Raw genomic sequence first — 19,910 nt, forward strand, 5'->3', positions numbered from 1 at the left:
TGAAAATAAATCAACAGCATCTTAAAAAAGAACTGGAAATAAGCCAGGTCGCTTCAACAACTCATTCGACAAATGATCAAATCCAGTCGCTTTCTTAAATTTAACTTTGCGCACATCCTTTCTTACTTCATCTTCCTTTAATTCAAAATATAGATTTGGATTCGATCAAACCTTAGCTTGCACTTTCATCTTGTGTGTGAGAGCAATTTACATTTCAAAATAACAATCATCTCAATCCCAATGTTTGAGGATTATGAGTTTAATTATATACAATTTTCAAAGCTTGACCTCTTTGATATGTTCTCTTACTTGCTTTTTTTTATCAAACTGGTTTGGTTTATTTTTAAAAACCCATGCATTTTAATTTTTGTTTCCTTTTACTATCACATAAGAGATTTTTTTTTCTCAGCTAATTTCTTGTCTTTCCACATAGCGCACAGCTCCTTTTTTTCCAATTGGTTTGATTTGTTGTTCCTTCCTTTGTTTTCTTTTACCACGTTTTCTTTTGTCCCGAGAACATGCAACATATGGACACCAGCGATGTATATTCTTCTGATAGTTGCAAGAAAGACTATTAGTGTAAACTGGAAAAAAAGCACTTCCACCTACAACGTCTGAATGGATAACACAACTGAAGCAAATGTAAAAACGGAGCGCATGATAGCAGTTCAGATGAAAATGGACCTATTTCTACAGAGATGGACAACAGTGCCAGACAATTAAAATGTGTCACTAAAATTAAATGATTTTCATGTCACCGTGAATTGACGTCAGATGCCCACTGGGGAAAGAAGGGTTCAGATTTAAAACAAGGCATAGGTTTCAGGCCAAAGTTCGGGTTTCAAGACGATCTCCTGTCCTGTTAGAGCGCATGGTTGAAGTTCGCGCTTGCCACCACGCGAGGGAGACAAAGACTTGGTTAAGGACGATGAATACAATTATTATAATTATCCAATTTTTGACGACGTCATGTCTCAGCACCGTCCCCACATACCTGCATTTTACACTTTTGATGGTTGGTGACGCGATTGCATTCAGTCGGTGTTTACCAAGTGCTGTATATTGAAATGATAAACTTGATTTACATAACATCGTCCATGGGACCAAAGGACAAGGTGGAAAGCATTCTAAAAGAAGCAACTAAGCCAGCAAAAAAAAAGAACATGGGCGCGAATGTGTGATCGTGTGTTTTTGCATTGAACCCTGGGAGAAGAAACGGTCCAGATAATGGATGGATGGATGAATGTTGTGATTTTGTATGAATGAATGTGAGAACGTTTGAATGAATGAATGTGTCTGCATGTGAGAGTTTATTTAATTGTGTTTCTTGCGTGTCTGTGCGTGCGTGTGAGCGCGCATGAGCGAATGAGCGATATTGTGAGTGATTGTTACGTACAGTATATGGAAGTGTGTGCGCGTGGGGTCGACGCGCGTGTGTGTTTGTGTCAGAATTTGCGTGTGCGCCATGTGAGTGTTTTTGCACGTAGGCGCGCACGCGTGTGTGCAGCGTGTTTGCGTCGGTGTGGGTTTGTGTGTGTCTGAACTCGCGTGACTGAGAATGTTATTTTTATGTTTACTTTTGTGTGAGTGCTATCCAATGATGCTCCACACCACGCGTGATAATTCTCGCGCGCTCATTTCATTCTCATTATATTTAGAGGCTCATTCATCCACTTTACGCTTCAGTACCGTGCGCATGTATGCGAGGGAGACCCTTGACTGTGACGCCAGAGAAGGTGGGGGCGGTGCGTGAGCAGTGACGTCACCATGAGCAGCATCCCCTTTAAAAGGCTCCCGCTGACCGCCCGGGCGCTGACAGGATCAGCAGCAGCAGGATCAGCCAACCCCCACCCAGCCTGCGTCTCGTTCCATGAAGCCTTGCGCGTTCCGGTGAAGACCCCCCGACACCCACCACGCTCGGACTAGAAGGAGGACTCGGCGACCCCATGCTCGTCGGGTGGTGAACCCCCCTCCCTCCCCTCAATCTGCCCGCCGATGAGATTCTTCAAGCTGACGTTCAAGTGTTTTGTGGATTGTTTCTGAACGTCGACGTCGGAAACTTTGGACGTTTTATTTGGGTTTGATTCTTTTGGAACGTTTCCACGTTGATTTGATTGACGGCTGACACTCGAAAAGGAGGAAGGAGAGAGAGGGAGAGAGAGAGATAGAGAGAGAGAGAGAGAGAGGGAGAGAGAGGGGGAGAGAGAGGGAGAAAGAGAGAGAGAAAGAGAGAGAGCGAGAGACAGAGAGAGGGCGAGAGAGGGAAAGCGTTTGGATATTTTTGACCGAGCGCCTTTTTGATTGATGGACAGACAGCCTGCGCCCCCCAACCCCTCAAACTGCTCTCTGCTGCCCCCGGAGGAGGCGAGGAGGTCTCACATTGGAGGAGGGCTGATGGCGGCGGCGGCGGCAGCAGGGACCGGCCCGAGCGGACCCGGGTCAGACGGACCCGTATCCGAGGGCAAGAAAGGTGGCGTGGTCGTGGGGCCGCCGCCGGTGCGTCAGGAACGCGAGACATGGAGCAGGCAGATGGACTTCATCATGTCGTGCGTGGGCTTCGCGGTCGGCCTGGGGAACGTGTGGCGGTTCCCCTACCTGTGCTATAAGAATGGAGGAGGTGAGCCAAAGCTCAAGCGCTCGAGCCCTCACTCACTTCGCCTGCACGACGCACTGCAAACAAGTTGCACTACACTAGTGGCATTTTTTTCCGAGGCATAAAATTGTAAGCAATTATTTTTTTCCAAGAAAAAGTCCGAATACCACCTGAGAGAAGTTTTTTTTTCAAGATAGAACAAGAAAAAAAAGTTAAATAGTTAATTATGAAACAAAAACATAATAATGACAAACTGCTACGTTTGTAAGATAAATTCTCACTGTAAGGCAAGAAAAAAGTCAATATTAACAGAATTAAGTCTTAATTTTCACCAACTTAAAAACATGTAATGTAATGTGAAAAAGGCACAATGTTCAAAAGTCGTGTTTTTCCAAATAAGAATTTGTGATAAAACCAGCAATTAAGTCAGAGGGAAAAAGTGTCAATGTTATCAAGACTAAGTTCTATCTACACATACTAACCAACTACAACAAGAAAAATACTTTTACATGGAAAAGGTTATAACAATACTAGGATAGTTGTATTTTGTCATGATAAAAAAAAAATAATAGTAAGGCATGAATGCAAGTCAATAAGGAGAAAATTAAGTAATGTTTTTCATCAGATTAAAAAATTCTGTAAAAATGAAGGTTTATTTTTCCAAGAAAAATATTCATAGCGAAAGGAAAGAAAATCTAAATTTTCCAGAAAAAAACATACTAACAAGACACTGACATTTAATAAAATCATCGAATTGTAATGAGAAAAAGAAAAAGTAATAAAATAATGGTATGCCGTATTTTTCCAAACAAAACTTCCTTTTTTTCTTTTTCTAACAACATGGCAGCGAACCAGAGAGAATCCTTTTTAGAAAAGATGACAAGAAGCAGCGCGGTGGAAAGCGATCCTGCAGTCAGTGGCCATGAAATCACCAAAGACAAGAAGAACATAATGCCCATTTAAAGTGGATGTTGCAGAAGAAATCATTTGCGAAACATTTGACTCGTGGAATGTGCATCCAAACCGCAATTTTGCCCAGGTCACCTTGCCTCACTTGAACAACTCGACTTGTGAAAAGCAACATTGATGGTGTAGTGGTACATCCGCCTGATTTGCGTGTGACCAGCGTGGGATCGGTTCCCGCTCAGTGATCGTGTCTGCGTGTGCCCTGCGACTGGTTGGCGACCAGCTCAGGGTCTAGTGTGTCTTTCGCCCGTAGTCAGTGGGGAGTCAGAGGAAAAGGTCCCCTCGCTCTCACAGGATGAAAATGAAGGTCACTATCTGCTGCTTTTGTGTCCGTCGTCTACGCTGTCGTATGCATTCAGCCAAAAGCAATCGCTCACCTCGTTACAAAGACAGCGCCAACCTTCTTACAAAATTCAAGGCCTGTTGAATGAAGCCTAAAGTTGCCGTGCGTCGCCGCACCCCTGCTGACTTTGGCGCAGTTTGAAGGTCACACTCCTCTTGAAGGTCATGCCGCCATTTATCAGTGACTCTGTGGGCGGCAATGTCAGCTCGGACCTTTGCTTGCGGCTAATGTTAGCTCTCCTTCTCATTTCCTTCCCTCCTTCCTCGTTTCTTCCAGCGTCTCCTCCTCCATCCCGTCACACACTTTTCAAACCACCCACCCTCCGCCTTCCGTCCACATGCGCACACACACACGCACACACACACACCCCAACACCCCCCCCACACACACACACGCACACACACACCCCAACACCCCCCCCCCACACACACGCACACACACACGCACACACCCCAACAATGCACATATGCACACTTGACTCACACAAAATACACGCATAAACACACCAACCACACTCGCACACACGCATACCCACACACGCGCGCATACAAACATGACTACACACACACACATACACAAACATAAGACACACAAATAACACAAAGACATTCTCACGACACCGTAATTATTTTATGATCTGCAGGCCTCAAAACGAGATACATTCAAATAACTGTTTGCGTGCACGAGTGCGTGCATGTGGGCACGTGTTCGTGCACAGGTGTGCACATTTGTGCTGTGTGCTATGTAAATATTCGTGTGTTTTTCATGTTGTGTGTGTGTTTATGTGCTCAATTGTGGGTTGTTTGTACGTGCATGTGTGTGTTTCTGGAGAGATTCCAGGATCCGCCAGTCTTTCGGCGGAGTCATCAGTCTGGTTGCCAGGGTAACCTGTCTCTTGCCCCACCCCCTCTCCTGTCTATTGATGGTTCGTTGCCATGGTGACGAAGCCCGGCGTGTTGTGGGATATTTTCAGTGTGTACAAGCGTGACGCGGTCATCCCTGACGCCACGTGCGCTGCAGTTTAGCGCCAGTTGACAATAATCCTTTAATCCTATTGGCCGACCTCCAGGTGTCAGACGTTAGTGACTGGCGCCACCTGCTGGCGGGGAGGTCTGAAGTAGACGTCAAATCACATTGATGACATTTGACCAGGACGCATCAAGATGTTTGTTTGCTTCTGCGAATCATCCACTCATTGGCATCATCTCAAAAAAGATTACAAAAATGTCACTGACTTGTCACACCGGTCGGGGTGACAGCGGCTCGCTTATTTGCTCAGGGGCTGAATCGATGGGGCTTCAACACCAACACCCAAGCGAGTGTTGTCCCAGCTAGCTTATAACTAGAGGTTGAAAATCATCAAATCTTTCGCTTGTCGACTACAATGTGATGAAAGTTGTGTCAAAGTCGATGAATCGATGATGTCGTTGATATTTTTCGGGACAGTGCACCAACCCTTATTTGCGCTCCAAACCAGTCTCACTAAGTGACATATGTGTGCGGATAAACAGAAATAAACCAAAAAAACAATTACAAATACTTGATAAAACGGAGTTATTCGGATTAGTGGGAGTTCTTTACTGTTTTGTTTCTCCTGTACAAATTGTTTGATCTCTTCCTGAGTTCTATAGAAAGTATGTGCAACTTGCTGGTCTACTATTGTCACAGGAATACAACGCTCTGTGGGGCAGCGAAATGTCCAGCCAACAAGGCTACGTAGTCTTCAGTCGTCTTCGCCGGTCAGAGAGTATGAAAATAGGATGGTGGTTGACGGGAATAGCGTTTAGCCTTGATAGCTTTAACTATTATGATCACCGCTAATCTTAAAATATTTATACCATACGGAGGGATTGGTGGCGAGTAATTGGGCAGTGGCGCAAAGTGAAAATTCATCTTTGTTGTCAAACTGTTCACAGAAAACAACTGCCTGCTAATGAGAACTTTACTCGGCATAGAAGTTATTTGCTACAACACAAACTAATGCTGAAAGCGACTCACTGCGCTTTAGCGCAGTCTAGTGTGGCGACAGCAAAAGAAGGATAAGTGATACATCTTCTGTAAAATGGCCATTTGGGAGATGAGATATTAAAAGCGCGGGGTTTGCTATCAGTGGACTTCAAGCGTCAAACGTCACTGTGGAGTAGTAAAGTTGACTCAATCAACCCTAAACATGAAGTCATCAAGCCCGCTTTATTGAGAGGCGAAACATTTTCAAAGACAATGAGGGCAGTCCTCTTGCGATCAGTTCAAAGCTCCAATAATGAAATCAGCCGATTGAAAAAGGATATTCTCAGACACTTCTTTGTCTCTTTAGGTGTTGTTTTCTGTGACACTATTTTTGAGATCCCGGTTACAAAAAGGAAGAGCAATTTAAATGCTAATCAGGGAAGTCAAGTTGGCTATTTACAGTATGTCTGTTGAAGAGACAAATTGCACTCTGGCCTGAACTCAACTCCTATTCGCTTGTGAAAGTTGAACTTTGAACCTGGAATTTGGTTTTTACATCACCACAGGCACCGTGAATAATTTTATCTTAATGTTTGATTATGAAAGGATTTTATGCCATGTGTCCCAACAAAATGAACTCTCGTTCAACGCTTCTTGTTGTCTTGGAACAATGTCTGTGTGTTCATTTTCTTTTGTTTTTCTAAAAATAAAAACTCAATTAGCACAATGATTTAGCTGGGATTAGCCAGATTATTTTGCTAACTGTAGCACGGACTGCAGCTTAGTGGGCTAACGCGCCTCACTATTCTTCTCGCCTGACGTGATTCCGCCGACGTGAACGCTGAATGGCAGCTTGTCATGAATATCAACAACGTGTAGTTTTGGGCTCAATGCTGGCCGTTTGTGTCCTCTTTGAGCCCATTAAAAAAAAAAAAAATCTGTATTAATGCAAATGTCGATGTTTGCTTGAATTTGTCATTTTTAATATATCAATAATGCACAGTTTACATCATCGTCCTCATTTTCATATTCCTGTCCTCATTTGTCCTCATTTTCATATTGCTGTCCTTAGCTGATCTCGAGCTTTTTGAGCTTTGCTCAACAAAACAAGGCCACCACGTGATCTATTTATACAACTTTCTTCAACACGAAAAATGTAACTCGTGTAACTGTCACTGCGACATTATGTTTTTCATGACTAGAGTATTACGTCACCAGCTACCCGATTGTATGTTGGTCTACTGTACATTTATTGTTTGTTTGTTGTGAATTAACCGTTATGGGCGGACGTGACAAAAAGTCGAGCAGGTTAACGGTTAACTTGACGAGGTCACTTTCTGTTCTTTGTTAGGCGTCTTCCTTATCCCGTACCTGCTGATCGTCTTTGTGGGCGGGGTGCCCATCTTCTTCCTGGAGATCTCACTGGGTCAGTTCATGAAGGCGGGAAGCATCAACGTGTGGAACATCGCACCGTTATTCAAGGGTAGGCCAAGACACGCCCATCCCTCCTCACACACACACACACACGCACATTTCATGTCCTAATCATGTTTTTGGGAAGTTAAAGTATGCTTCCCACAAATAGGTCTCAAAATGTGCTGCACGTGGTGAAAATAAAGAATTTTGCAAAGTGTGTGGTCCGTGGGCTCCTATGCAAAAGAATCACTTCATGAAATCATCAAATTGTCCATTATGTCACAGTAGCTTCAACTTTTTTTTAAATCCGGTACATTACACTTGTTCACTTGTGTTTATTGTAAAATTGAATTATTTTTGGACCAAAAATGATCCCAAATCAGGAAGGGATAATTATCTAGATAGCTTAATAAGAAACGAAAAAAGGAAAATAGAATCATTGATTTATAGCACATTCCTTACACAACATACCCGATATGCTTTAATCACTGTAGAAGTACAACATTCAAAACATGTTGCAGAGATTTAAAAGCAAAAAATGCGGACAGTGCGAGAGCATGAGTTTCAAAACCGTGATTTTAAAAATACTTTTAAAGTCATTATTCTATCCATCAATTCACTCCAATTATAAAGGCTACGGGCAAATCTGTAGACTGGGGATTATACGAATATACAGAGGGGGGAACATGCTTTTTATATAAATGGGGGCACATTCTACACGAGTGGGTGTTCTTCATGGGAGTTCACGGTCACTTTTAATATTGATCATTTGGCTGTACTTGGACGGCAAATATTTTTTGAGGAAGTAAAACAGTTTGACAAGCACTGTCCTTTACTTGTTACGTTTAGGTCTGGGCTATGCGTCAATGGTGATCGTGTTCTACTGCAACATATACTACATCATGGTGCTGGCGTGGGCCTTGTACTACCTCATCAATTCGTTCAGCGCCCAGTTGCCGTGGTCCACATGCGACAACCCCTGGAACACCAACTCCTGCGTGGAAGCCTTCAGCCTCCACCAATGCACCAATGCCAGCGACAATGCCACCATCACCGGCAGCAACCTCACCTGCGCTCAGGTGGCCCAGGCCAGATCGCCCATCATCGAGTTCTGGGAGTGAGTCCTGCCAACGCCGTCGTGTGACCTGCTACCTGAATATGTTGCCCGAGGGAGTGCGTCCTGTATTTTAATGTGTCGCCTAACTGTGTGGTGTGCAGTAGTGTGTCATGGGTTACGGCATGTAATGTAATAGGTCATATAATTTGACATGCATTACATATTGTGTGACATTTGGAGAAGCGTGTCACATTAAATGTAGTGTGTGATGCATCGTAATGTCTCGTGTGTTGTGCGACTTTTTATGTGTTATGTATCATGTAGTGTGTCAGGTTTTATGTCATGTAGTGTTGTTATGTTACAGTGTGTGTGTCACATGTCATGTGATATGTCGTGTGACAGGTTATTTGTCATGGACTGTAACGGGGCACATCATGTCATGCAGTCTCCCAAAAGTTGTCACACAGTTGTGTGTCTCGTGATCATGTGTGTTATATTACATGTAGTATGTTACATGCGGTGTGTGCATGTACATGGAGTAATGTCATGTGTCATGTGACAAATATGTCAAGTGATAGGTCATTTGACAGGTAGTGTGTCAGGTGATGTGACAATTGTGTAATTTGTCACGTGAAATGTAATGTGCCTTGTGGTGTGATGTGTGTGTGCGCAGAAACAAGGTTCTGAACATCTCATCGGGCTTAGATGATCCGGGTCAAATCAACTGGGAGTTGACCTTGTGTCTGATTGCTGTGTGGCTGCTCATCTACTTCTGTGTATGGAAAGGCGTCAAATCGACTGGAAAGGTAAAACCCACAGAACCCGCCGTTACCACACGACGCACATTCACACTGCTCCAAACATCAGATGGTGACGTCAGAAAGAGAGGAGCATAGTTTCAGACTCAGTTATGAGGACCTAACTCATACTGTCCTTGTAAAGGGGTGCGTGTGCGTGTGCGTGCGTGTGATGCGCTGTGGTGCACTCATCACTGATGCGTGGTCAAAGGTCACGTGGGCAGCTCTCAAACCGGACGAGCCAAACTCGAACCCCGAACGCGTGTGCGCACCTTGTTCGAACGTACAAACGGACACGCTGCACGCATCAGTCACATTGCAGACTCAGCGTTCCCATGGCAACGATGTTGGGAGGAGGCCTGAGAAGGGACACGGCGACGCTGTGATGTGGCAGTCTGTAATTTGTCCTTTGCGGAGGAGGAGGGGTCATTTATTCTGCAGTGGGACGTGACTGAGAGGCACGACGTGTGTGCGCATGTGTGTGTGTAGTTGTGTGTGTAGTTGTGTGTAGACAAATGTTACATAATGCGTCACATGAAGATGGTATGTGTATTCCAGCAATGACATCACGTGACACAATGGGACATTGTAGCTTTGTAGCTTCAGCATGGAGTGAAGGGGTTGCGGGCCGGGGAGGTTGGTGAGAGTGTTGAGGTGCCTTCCCGCTCTCCCGCTCTGCCTGTCGGGGTCATCGAACAGAGGCCCCCTTTTTAAACAATTTAAACCAGGCATTTGATTTGAAGAAATAGTTCAAATGTACATGTAAAGCATGTAGAATATCTTATTAGAGTAATAAAATAATTGATTCCATTCTGTCAGGTTCAATCACCTAAGCATTCACTGAACATAGGCAAAATGAATGAAAGGAAGACAAGAGTTGATCTTTTACTCGCGAGGAGAACGAACGGAGGTGTGCTCATCTCCAACTCCGCCGAGCCCTCTATTTAACAATATAATGTATTTGCACGAAGGGATGAAGGGGGGAGCACCAGCAGGAACATGGAAACATTTCAGACACGAGAGGAAAAACAGACAATGGCAGTCGTTAACTGATTGACAAGGCAGATATGCCTTTTAGTGCTCCCGCACTAAAGTCTCAGTCCTTTTGTTTCAGAGGTGTGTCTCGGAACATCTGCTTTGATGTTGCAGACGTTGATCCAGTCTTCAGGCATCCGCTTCTCTTGAAGTCTTCTCATGCATATGGTCAAACATAGGTCACGCTGTGGAACAATTCTTTTGCAATACTAATCGAGTAAAATATGGGATAAAATATATCTTCAACACATTCATAAAATGTTGTTATTGATAACACTGGTCATTAGCTAATTTTAATCAGTGATGGCTTTATGTGTCCCTAAATATATATTTTTTAATATTTATATCATTATTATGATATGTATTATTATTATTATTATTATTATTATTATTATTATTATTAATAATAATAATAATAATAGTATTATTATGTGACTGAGAAAAAAATTAGGGCACATTCAAAATCAGTCCCAAAAATCCCCACAATTAATTAGAAATTAATTACTCAAGAATATTCCAATTATTGATTATATTCGAAAAAAATATTAATTGTTTGTTTTTCCGTCAGTAGTTCTCATTTTAACATTATGTTCTTTAATTATTGAACCAATTATGGAATAAAATTATTACCAAAATATAAAATGTTTATTTGGAATTGTGTGTGTGTGTGTGTGCGTTAACAGGCACCTTCAAATTTAATTCAATATAAAAAGGATGGTGATTGTTGATAACATGTTTCCAAAGTTTTGTTTTGTGGACCCCCTGGGATAGTCTTGGCCACCCCATGACCCCCCCAAGGATAAAATCTTTGCTCCGCCACTGGTGCTTGTGTTTCATGCGATTGTCCAAGATGTACCCAACGACCCTGAACCTCACAAGCTGTATAGACAATGGATGGTGATTGAAAAATGTTGTGGTGTGTGTGTAAGTGTGTGTGCGTGTGCACTCTCACGGAGCTTGGCTCTCAATCCAAACATCCCCGATGGCGTTCAACAGCAGGCGGCGCAAAAACTTTACGAGGTGCTCAAGGTGACTCAGGTCGATGTTTGGAAGAGTTTGAACCAGTTCCGGAGAGCTGTCTGTGTTTCCACCACATTTGCACAGCTTCCCACAGAAATGTTCGCCCGCTGGTCTTTCAAGCGTCGGATGGAGCATAGAGAGTAATACATTTCCACTCAACTTGATGTTTGTGTTTTACTGGTTTTCCTTTTCCCTCTCTGCTTTTTCAAGTCATCGCGCAACATTCCGCAGGCAAACATATATGGTCATGCACGTGTGTGTGTTTCAGATCGTGTACTTCACGGCCACCTTCCCATACGTGGTGCTGATCATCCTGCTGGTCCGTGGAGTCACGCTGCCCGGAGCCTACGACGGCATCGTGTACTACATCAAACCTGATTGGTCCAAGCTGGAGGAGGCTCAGGTCAGTCTGGGATCTCTGACATATGAGACACACTGGACTGACCAAAACCTATAAAGTGCACAAAATGATTGCCTCTCATTCATCCCGATATGTTACAAGATATAGAATAGCTCCAAGGCAACAAAGGAGAGAAGTTCTAGCCACAAGGGACAAAGTCTAATCTAAAGAGAAGATTCTCGTCCCAAGAGAATCTGGTCATCATGAGAAGTAGTTCTAGTCTGAAGTGAAAGTCCTTGTCCAAAGATATAGTTTGAGTCCTGAAAAAAGTTTCCAATCAAAGGGGAAGCGACAAGGTTCTCATTCCAAGCCATAGACGAATAATTGTTGCTTCCGATCCTCATCGAGTTCTTTCCATGACGTCCCGTATTGAACTTGCAATGGGAGAGCAGTAACACTGAATTTAACACACCCTTTAACACGCCATTTACTCATGAAACTTAACATGTCACGTGACACCCGGGAGGGAAAATGAAGGGCTCATTGGGCCTGAAATGGACATTTTCACTTAGGGTGGTCCTGACTGATGTTGCTGGCGGTTTAGAAATGAATGGCTGGGTTGAGATATTTTGCGGTTACTGTAAAGTTCTACCGTTATACAAAAGGTTTGCCGATTACTTTACAGGGCAATTTATTTGTGTTATGCCATGAAAAGATATAAAATTTGCATAAAATGTGAGGGGTTTGTCCACTTTTGGGAGCTACTACATGTACAAATGATCACATTTCTACACGTGTATGCCAAAATGATCAACATTGAGCATTGAACGTCGCAGGTGTGGATCGATGCCGGCACGCAGGTGTTCTTCTCATATGCTATCGGTCTGGGAGCGCTGACAGCTCTGGGCAGCTACAACCGCTTCAACAACGACTGCTACAAGTACGTCTAGCGTTGCCGTGCACCTCCAGTGGCGAACGGGGGGGGGGGGGGGTGACGAAAGAGGCCTGCCCGCCACTCAACTTTGTGTTTTCCTGCCCTCAGAGACGCCTTTTTGCTGGCACTGATTAACAGCGGGACCAGCTTTTTTGCCGGCTTCGTGGTCTTCTCCATCCTGGGCTTCATGGCGGCCGAGCAGGGCGTGGACATTTCGCAGGTCGCCGAGTCAGGTGACCACTTCGGATGCTAAATGTTTGGTCAAGCTTTTACATTGTGGAGCTAGCTTAATCGAGTTTGGGGTTTTATGGGACTGCCACTTTCCATCCCCTTAAACGTGTGTGTGTGCGTGTGCGGGGGTGTGTGTGTATACATATGCACTCCAGGTCCTGGTCTGGCATTCATTGCATATCCAAAGGCGGTCAGTTTGATGCCAGTGGCACCGTTGTGGGCAGCGCTCTTCTTCTTCATGCTGCTGCTTCTTGGTCTGGATAGTCAGGTGACACACAAAGACAACACACACACACACGTACGCACACCCCCGGACACGATTTTTTGTCCACACAGACTCACTCTAACACATACATAGGTACACGCACACCAACAAACTACACAAACATGTGCTTGGTGCAAGGTTATCATCGTAAGCAAAAACAAATGAAATATCTAAAACAAATATTCCAATCACATTTTTTCGTTAAGGGCGTCACGGTGGCCGACTGGTTAGCACAATGGCCTCACAATACGGAGGTCGTGAGTTTGATTCTGGCTCCGGCCTTCCTGTGTGGAGTTTGCATGTTCTCCCCGTGCCTGCGTGGGTTTTCTACGGGTACTCCGGTTTCCTCCTACATTCCCCCCCAAAAAACATGTATGGCAGGTTGATTGAACACTCTAAATTGCCCTTAGGTGTGAGTGTGAACGCGGATGGTTGTTCGTCTTTGTGTGCCCTGCGATTGGCTGGCAACCAGTTTAGGGTGTCCCCCGACTACTGCCCGAAGACAGCTGGGATAGGCTCCAGCAACCCCCGCGACCCTAGTGAGGACAAGCGGTACAGATAATGGATGGATGGATGTTTTTTGTTCACAAAATAAAATGAAAATGAGAATGTTTTGGGAAAAATGATAACTAACTAAAACGACATTGTGGAAGTCCAGCGAAGATACTAGTCTCATGTGCGGCATACTGCCATCTCTCTCTCTCTCTCTCTCATGCGCACATTCATGCAAGCGCTTAAATTTAACGATGATGTATGGCAATTTAACAAGTGTGCACACTGCTGTTCAATTGCCAGGTTTTTCTAATCAAAAAATTAGACCATGATGAATAATTTCCCCCAAATTTCCCTTAATCTGTCTGCCTCTCAAAAAGTAATCCTTTTTTTCAATTGAGTTGTACGGATTAAGGGTCACGTTAATAGTGGACTAATTTATGAAATGATTGAATTTGTGTCATTTTTAATGTCGCTTATAATAGCTTTGCAAAAGGCGTGCGGAGACTACAACCACAAAGTTTAGCAACATTTTCAATAATTTGTTGTGTGTTTCATCAGCGCTTTGACTTTAGAAGCAGCATTAATGCACTGCACTTTTCTTGGACGTATTGCACACAAGTTGAAGTGAACTGTTATGTTTCATTTGTTCATGGTTATTCAGCATTATTGTTAATAAGTCAATCACATTTTTGAGTTTTTAATGAGCAATGCTTTACCCTTTAAATAAAAATCACACCTGACAAATACGCCACAAAAACTAAAAAACTAAAACTAAAAACTAAACTAAAATGAAAAATCCCAAACTATAATAACCCCGGCTTGGTGCGATGGTCACAGTGTCCCTCCCGTGTGTGCAATTTCAGTTCGTCGGCGTTGAAGGTTTCGTGACGGGCATTCTGGATCTGTTGCCCAGTAAATACGAACACCGCTACAAGAGGGAGATCGCCGTCGCCCTCTGCTGCGTCATTTGTTTCATCATCGACCTCTCCATGGTGACGCAGGTCGGTGGCCGCCGCCAACAACACTTTGGCCTCACGCCGCATCGGTCCGTGAATCCAACAGTCGACTGTTGCGCTCGCAGGGAGGAATGTACGTGTTCCAGTTGTTTGACTACTACTCAGCCAGCGGGATGACACTCCTGTGGCAGGCATTCTGGGAATGTGTCGTGGTGTCCTGGGTCTACGGTACAAGCACATTAGATAAAGCCATTACATATGCTATGGTGTCATCCAAATGATTGATTAAGCTTATCTTTAGCCTCATAGCATAATTGCCTTTGCAATTCCTTACTGAACCACACTTTTGTCCCATAGTCAACTGGGATAGGCTCCGGCACGCTAATGACGATAAGCGCTATGGAACATGGAGGGATGCTACAACATCAAAATGATCATGTCATGTCATGTCATGTCATTATCCACACCACTTATCCTGTACAGGGTTGCAGGAGGGTGCTGGAGCCTATCCCAGCTGACTACGGGCGAAAGGCGCACTACACCCTGAACTGGTCGCCAGCCAGTCTCAGGGCAGACATAGACACCGTCACTGAGTGGGAACTGAACCCACGCTGCCCGCACACAACTCGGGCGAGTGTACCACAACACCATCAGTGACTCAAAATGATCATTTAATATTTTAATGTGATTTAGACAATTTGATGCTATGAGGCTTGTGATATATTTCTTTTTGATTTATGGTTCCTTGACTTACTGTGTGTGGCCCTAATTATTGCAAATGATAAAAGAAAAAAAAACATTAGAAAATGTAACAATTTTCACAAGGATTTCATAAATTCAATTGAATAATTGATCATAAATTACAATTTTATTATTACAATAAACACTATATTATTTTATTTTTTCATGTTTATTTTTTTAGCTAATAAATCTGAATAATGGATTAATCTAAATAACAGATTATTTTTTGGTAAATAAAAAAAAAACAGTAAAATGAAAAAAATTTGAAAAAAGTACATTTAAGATTGCTTTTTAAATACACAATGAATTGAGCTATAATAATTCTGTTCACTCTAAAAGATAAAATTAATAATACAAAAAAAATACAAAACACTTTTGTATTTTTGCGAATGCCGATAATTAATGCATTACACATAATCCAAATAGAAAATATTAAAATAAACAATTTCATAAATGTGTTTAACATTTTGCATTTTATGTTATTATCTAATTGGTAGATTCATTGCAATTATATTAATTATAAATTATAACATTTGATGTATTATTATTTATTCATTTATCTCAATAAATAGGGAAGGGACCTGGGGGGTTGACAATCAAATAAAAATGTATCAGTAAAATAAATCCTAATGTTTTACTGAAACTTTTGCGAATGTTTTTGCTATTGACAATGATAACGCTGCTGCTGCTGCTGTCGTCATCCCGCGGTAGGTGCCGACCGCTTCATGGACGACGTGGCGCGTATGATCGGCTACAGGCCACTGCCCTGGATGAAGTGGTGCTGGTCCTTCATCACGCCGTGCGTGTGTATGGTACGTCATGCGTGTGATGACTAAATATGTCAAATGTCACTTCTTTTCGTAATTTCACCATAAATGTGGGAATTTACGGCATCGTGCTCACAGCTTTCAATCTTTTGTGAACGGGCTGAACCGTTTGAAGTTGGAATGGTTGTGGAAGAAATGTGGAAGGAGGATGTCACCTTGTCATTCCTTGGTTGGCCTGGAGAACGTGACTGAATGAAATGTGTTTGGCTTGCAGGGCATCTTCCTGTTCCATCTGATCAACTACAAGGCACTGACGTACAACAACACGTACGTGTACCCGTGGTGGGGAGAAGCGATCGGCTGGTGTCTGGGCCTTTTTGCCATGTTCTGCATCCCGGTCAGTGTGGTCTACAAAATGTTCCGCGCCAAAGGCTCTTTCACACAGGTCAGTGTTCACAAGCACTTGACAAAGATGAGACGATGTTTGGACAGGGAAATTTATTGTCATGATTTTATTGCTCTAGCACTTTTCAAAACAAGTTACTGGACACACAATCATTTTCATTCTGAACGGATCCTAATGAGAATAAGCGCCATAGAAAATGGATACTTTTTATTTTTAATTCATTTGTAAGTTTTGTGGTGCTATATCAGGGGTGGGCAAACTTTTTTATTGGCGGGCCTCAATGGGTTCTAAAATTTGACAGAGGGGTCAGACGAGGAGCAGATCGATGGAGTGTTTTGGTAACCTCACCTCATCAGAGAAAAGAAAATACATTTAATTTTAAATGAAAGTGAACAAAAGCATTACAATATAAATGTCTTTGAAAACCCACACTATTTAGAAAATAAAACATTAACACGGTTTATTCATTTAATTTTTTTCTAGTTTGGCGGGCCGGATTAAAACATTCAACGGGCCGCATGTGGGCCCCCGGGCCGTTGTTTGCCCACACCTGTGCTGTATACATCTCACAATGCACTTCGTCAAATGTAAATGATGCCATTTGGGCGGCGGGACAGAAAATGAACGGCGAATCATAATTCTTCGCTTTCGAGTCAGAGCGGGCATGGCCTTTTATCGTCAGAGAGAAATGTTTGAATGGTTGAAATCTGAGACAAACGACCGAAGAGATAATACGAACACGACGTCGATGGATGTAAAATGGGAACCAAAGAGAAAAAAACGTTACAACGTGGGATCCTGGAAGTTAACGCAAATTATTTTCAACTAAAAAGGAAAACCTTTAAGAAGGTTGATTTGCTGCATCGATGCGGATGGGATGAAAGAGATGGGTCAAAATGGCTTTTAAACATTTAAGACAACGTCCCAAGGACGATGTGCACCAGTAGACTTTGTCCCGTGACTTCCTGTTTTGTGTTTGCAGCGCTGGGCTCGTCTGACCAGCCCGGTGTGGGGCAGCCACCACCTGGAGTACATGGCGCCCGATGTTAAGCCGCTCAACTCGCTGTCGCCCGCCAGTGATGACAACAAAGTGATCATCTTTGAGAGCGTCATGTGACCCCGAATGTCAGCCAAGCTCGCTCACTCGCACTTTATCACGCTCGTCTTCCTGTCTGACCCGCCAAATTCAAACCACTGTGAAGCGCCTGGTGCTGCTCAAAAGCCAGGACTGGAAACCACCCTCTTTGTAAGCAGCACAGGAAGACTGAAAAGTGGTGGTGCGTTTTGCCTTACGCTCTTGTCTTAATGCCATATGTTGTTCACCAGCCAATCAGCGGACTTTTGTTTTGCTGACGTGAAAAAAAGGGAATTTTATTGTTGTTGGTTTAAAGGAGACATATGCTCACGACCCCTCCAAACAAACACAATTTAAAAGCATTACCTGGCGTTGAAAAAACATTTATGAAGATACCCTTTAAACAACAATTAGAGACATATTTTTATAACTATTTCACAAATATTAGGATGCTAACATTAATAAAGCACTTTTTCCGTATGTCCCCTTTAACACTGACTTACATAGATTTTGTTTTGTTGTAGTTTTTTTCCTTAACGTTCAAAGTGCAGAAAACTTTTCAGTGTTTGATCATTTTAGCTCGCTAATTTTCTTTTGTGCAGTCCATTTTTATATATTGTCATCACCAAAATCAGAAAATGTACCAAATCTAGTCAATGTAGGATCAGCTTCCATGCGACGAGCCAATCACCTGAGCCGCCGCCCCTCAGGCTTCCTGTCGCCTTTGGCTTAAACAAATTACGTCGCTCATGACGTCGCAGAATTGTATTTATTTTTTTTGTTATTGAACGTTTTACACACACCAATCACATGACCAGCAAGCGGCATTGAAGTTAAAACACTTGAAACCCGCAGGTATATAAGAAAATGTGAAAAACTTGTAAATAATGTTCTGTCGTTTTCGCGTGGGAATGTAACTGGCAGGAAGTGGTGTTTAATCCTCCTGGATGTCAGGAACAGCAACGATGTTGTGCTAATGACCCCAAAGTGTGAAAAACGGGAAAGAGTCCCAATTCACATTGTCTGTATTTCATTATTAACTCAATTACTAACAATAATTATAGATGATTACTTTTATTAAGCCATAACAAATACTCTTTTACATAAGGGGTCTAATTTACCCAAAACTTAACATGAGGGGTAACCGCAAAGATGAAAAACTCAACAAATAGAGACTATTAAAAAAATAAACAAAATATATTATTAATGATAGCAGCTTTTTTTTGTTTGTTACTGTGGAACAAGTAAACCACGGCTCAACATGTTTCAATGGCCATAGATGTGGATTTTAAGTATTTGCAGGCCAGCAGGGTCGCGACCCACCCAAGAAATGGACTGATTTGATCGCCAGTTACTCCCAGGGGCACATGTACACACAATGGACTAGTCGCTAGAGGTGTCAAACTTAATCGATAAATTGTCAATTTGATCAAATTATTCGGCAACTATTTTGTATGATTAATTTTGTGTTCAATAAAAATAATCAAATTACATAAACGATGAATCGTTTGGATACCTTTTGTACTTAAAAATTGTCCAAATGCTCAGAATTTCAGCTTTGCAACAGTAAATTTCTAATTTTTGTTGTCTTCCATGAACTGATTACACTGCTCAACATCCAAATTTAATGCAAGGTGCCTTTATGCAACCCCAAACGTAATTTTGATGTAGATTTGAAAAAAGTAGTTTTTTTCTAGGTTTTGGGGATATTTTCATGTTTTTGGAAAGTAGGAGGAAACCGGAGTACCCGGAGGAAACCCACGCAGGCACGGGGATAACATGCAAACTTCACACTGAAAGTTCGTGGCCGGAATCAAACCCACGACCTCTGCACTGTGAGGCCATCGTGCAAATCGGTCGTCCACCGTGCCGCCTAGCAATAGTGTTCCAGGAAAAAAAATCCACCTGTTGGTAAACCCAAACCATAATTCATAAAGACTACTAAATATATAACTATACTATTACATATTTTATTGTTCCGATTCACAAATAGACAAACGGCAGACTGGTCGCCAGTTAACGTCAGGGCACATACGAGAAATAATCCCAACTCACATCCTCGCCGTGATAAGCACGCCTGGCTCAGAAGCGTGAGGCAGACGAGCTAATCACATGGCTACTATAATATGATGATCTCACCATCTTGTCACTATTACAGAATTGATTTTAGTTTTATTTGGTAAAGTCAAACAAGTAAAGTGGTCTATCAAGTGAAATGGGAGCGGAGCATCTCCTCTCCAGAGAACATCTTTGACCGGGAGCATTGAATGTTGACGCTGCAGTGTCATTTTCTTTCCCAATTTGGCGCCGGTGTCACGAGCAATGTGGATGACAGAGCCAATTATAACTCAGTTGGCTGGTTCGAGTTAGCGCTTTGAGGAACCAGATCCTGGAGGGTAGTGGCTAAAAAAAGGGGCTTTCTAAAAGAAGGCCAACAGCTGCCTTTCAACACCCCCAAACTTGTTTCCAGCTACTATGTGCACATTAAACGTATGTACACACATAAACACACACAGGAAAAACAAA

The 19,910-nt window shown here is 42.8% G+C and overlaps 1 protein-coding gene across 1 annotated transcript; it reads left to right on the forward strand.

Annotated features, from left to right (window-relative positions):
- The first annotated feature begins 1,768 nt into the window (after positions 1–1,768).
- On the forward strand, positions 1,769–18,882 carry slc6a8 (solute carrier family 6 member 8). Its single transcript, XM_088291494.1, has 13 exons — positions 1,769–2,617; positions 7,201–7,332; positions 8,115–8,382; positions 8,996–9,128; positions 11,443–11,577; positions 12,351–12,454; positions 12,557–12,681; positions 12,835–12,947; positions 14,303–14,440; positions 14,521–14,623; positions 15,848–15,948; positions 16,178–16,348; positions 17,292–18,882. The coding sequence occupies exons 1-13, from the start codon at positions 2,305–2,307 to the stop codon at positions 17,424–17,426; spliced, it is 1,971 nt and encodes a 656-aa protein (XP_088147620.1). The 5' UTR covers positions 1,769–2,304; the 3' UTR covers positions 17,427–18,882.
- The last annotated feature ends 1,028 nt before the right edge of the window (positions 18,883–19,910 follow it).

Source organism: Idiotropiscis lumnitzeri, chromosome 3, assembly GCF_059441095.1.
Source record: "Idiotropiscis lumnitzeri isolate Australia: NSW breed Sydney's pygmy pipehorse chromosome 3, RoL_Ilum_1.0, whole genome shotgun sequence".
NCBI classification, from domain to species: Eukaryota; Metazoa; Chordata; class Actinopteri; order Syngnathiformes; family Syngnathidae; genus Idiotropiscis; species Idiotropiscis lumnitzeri.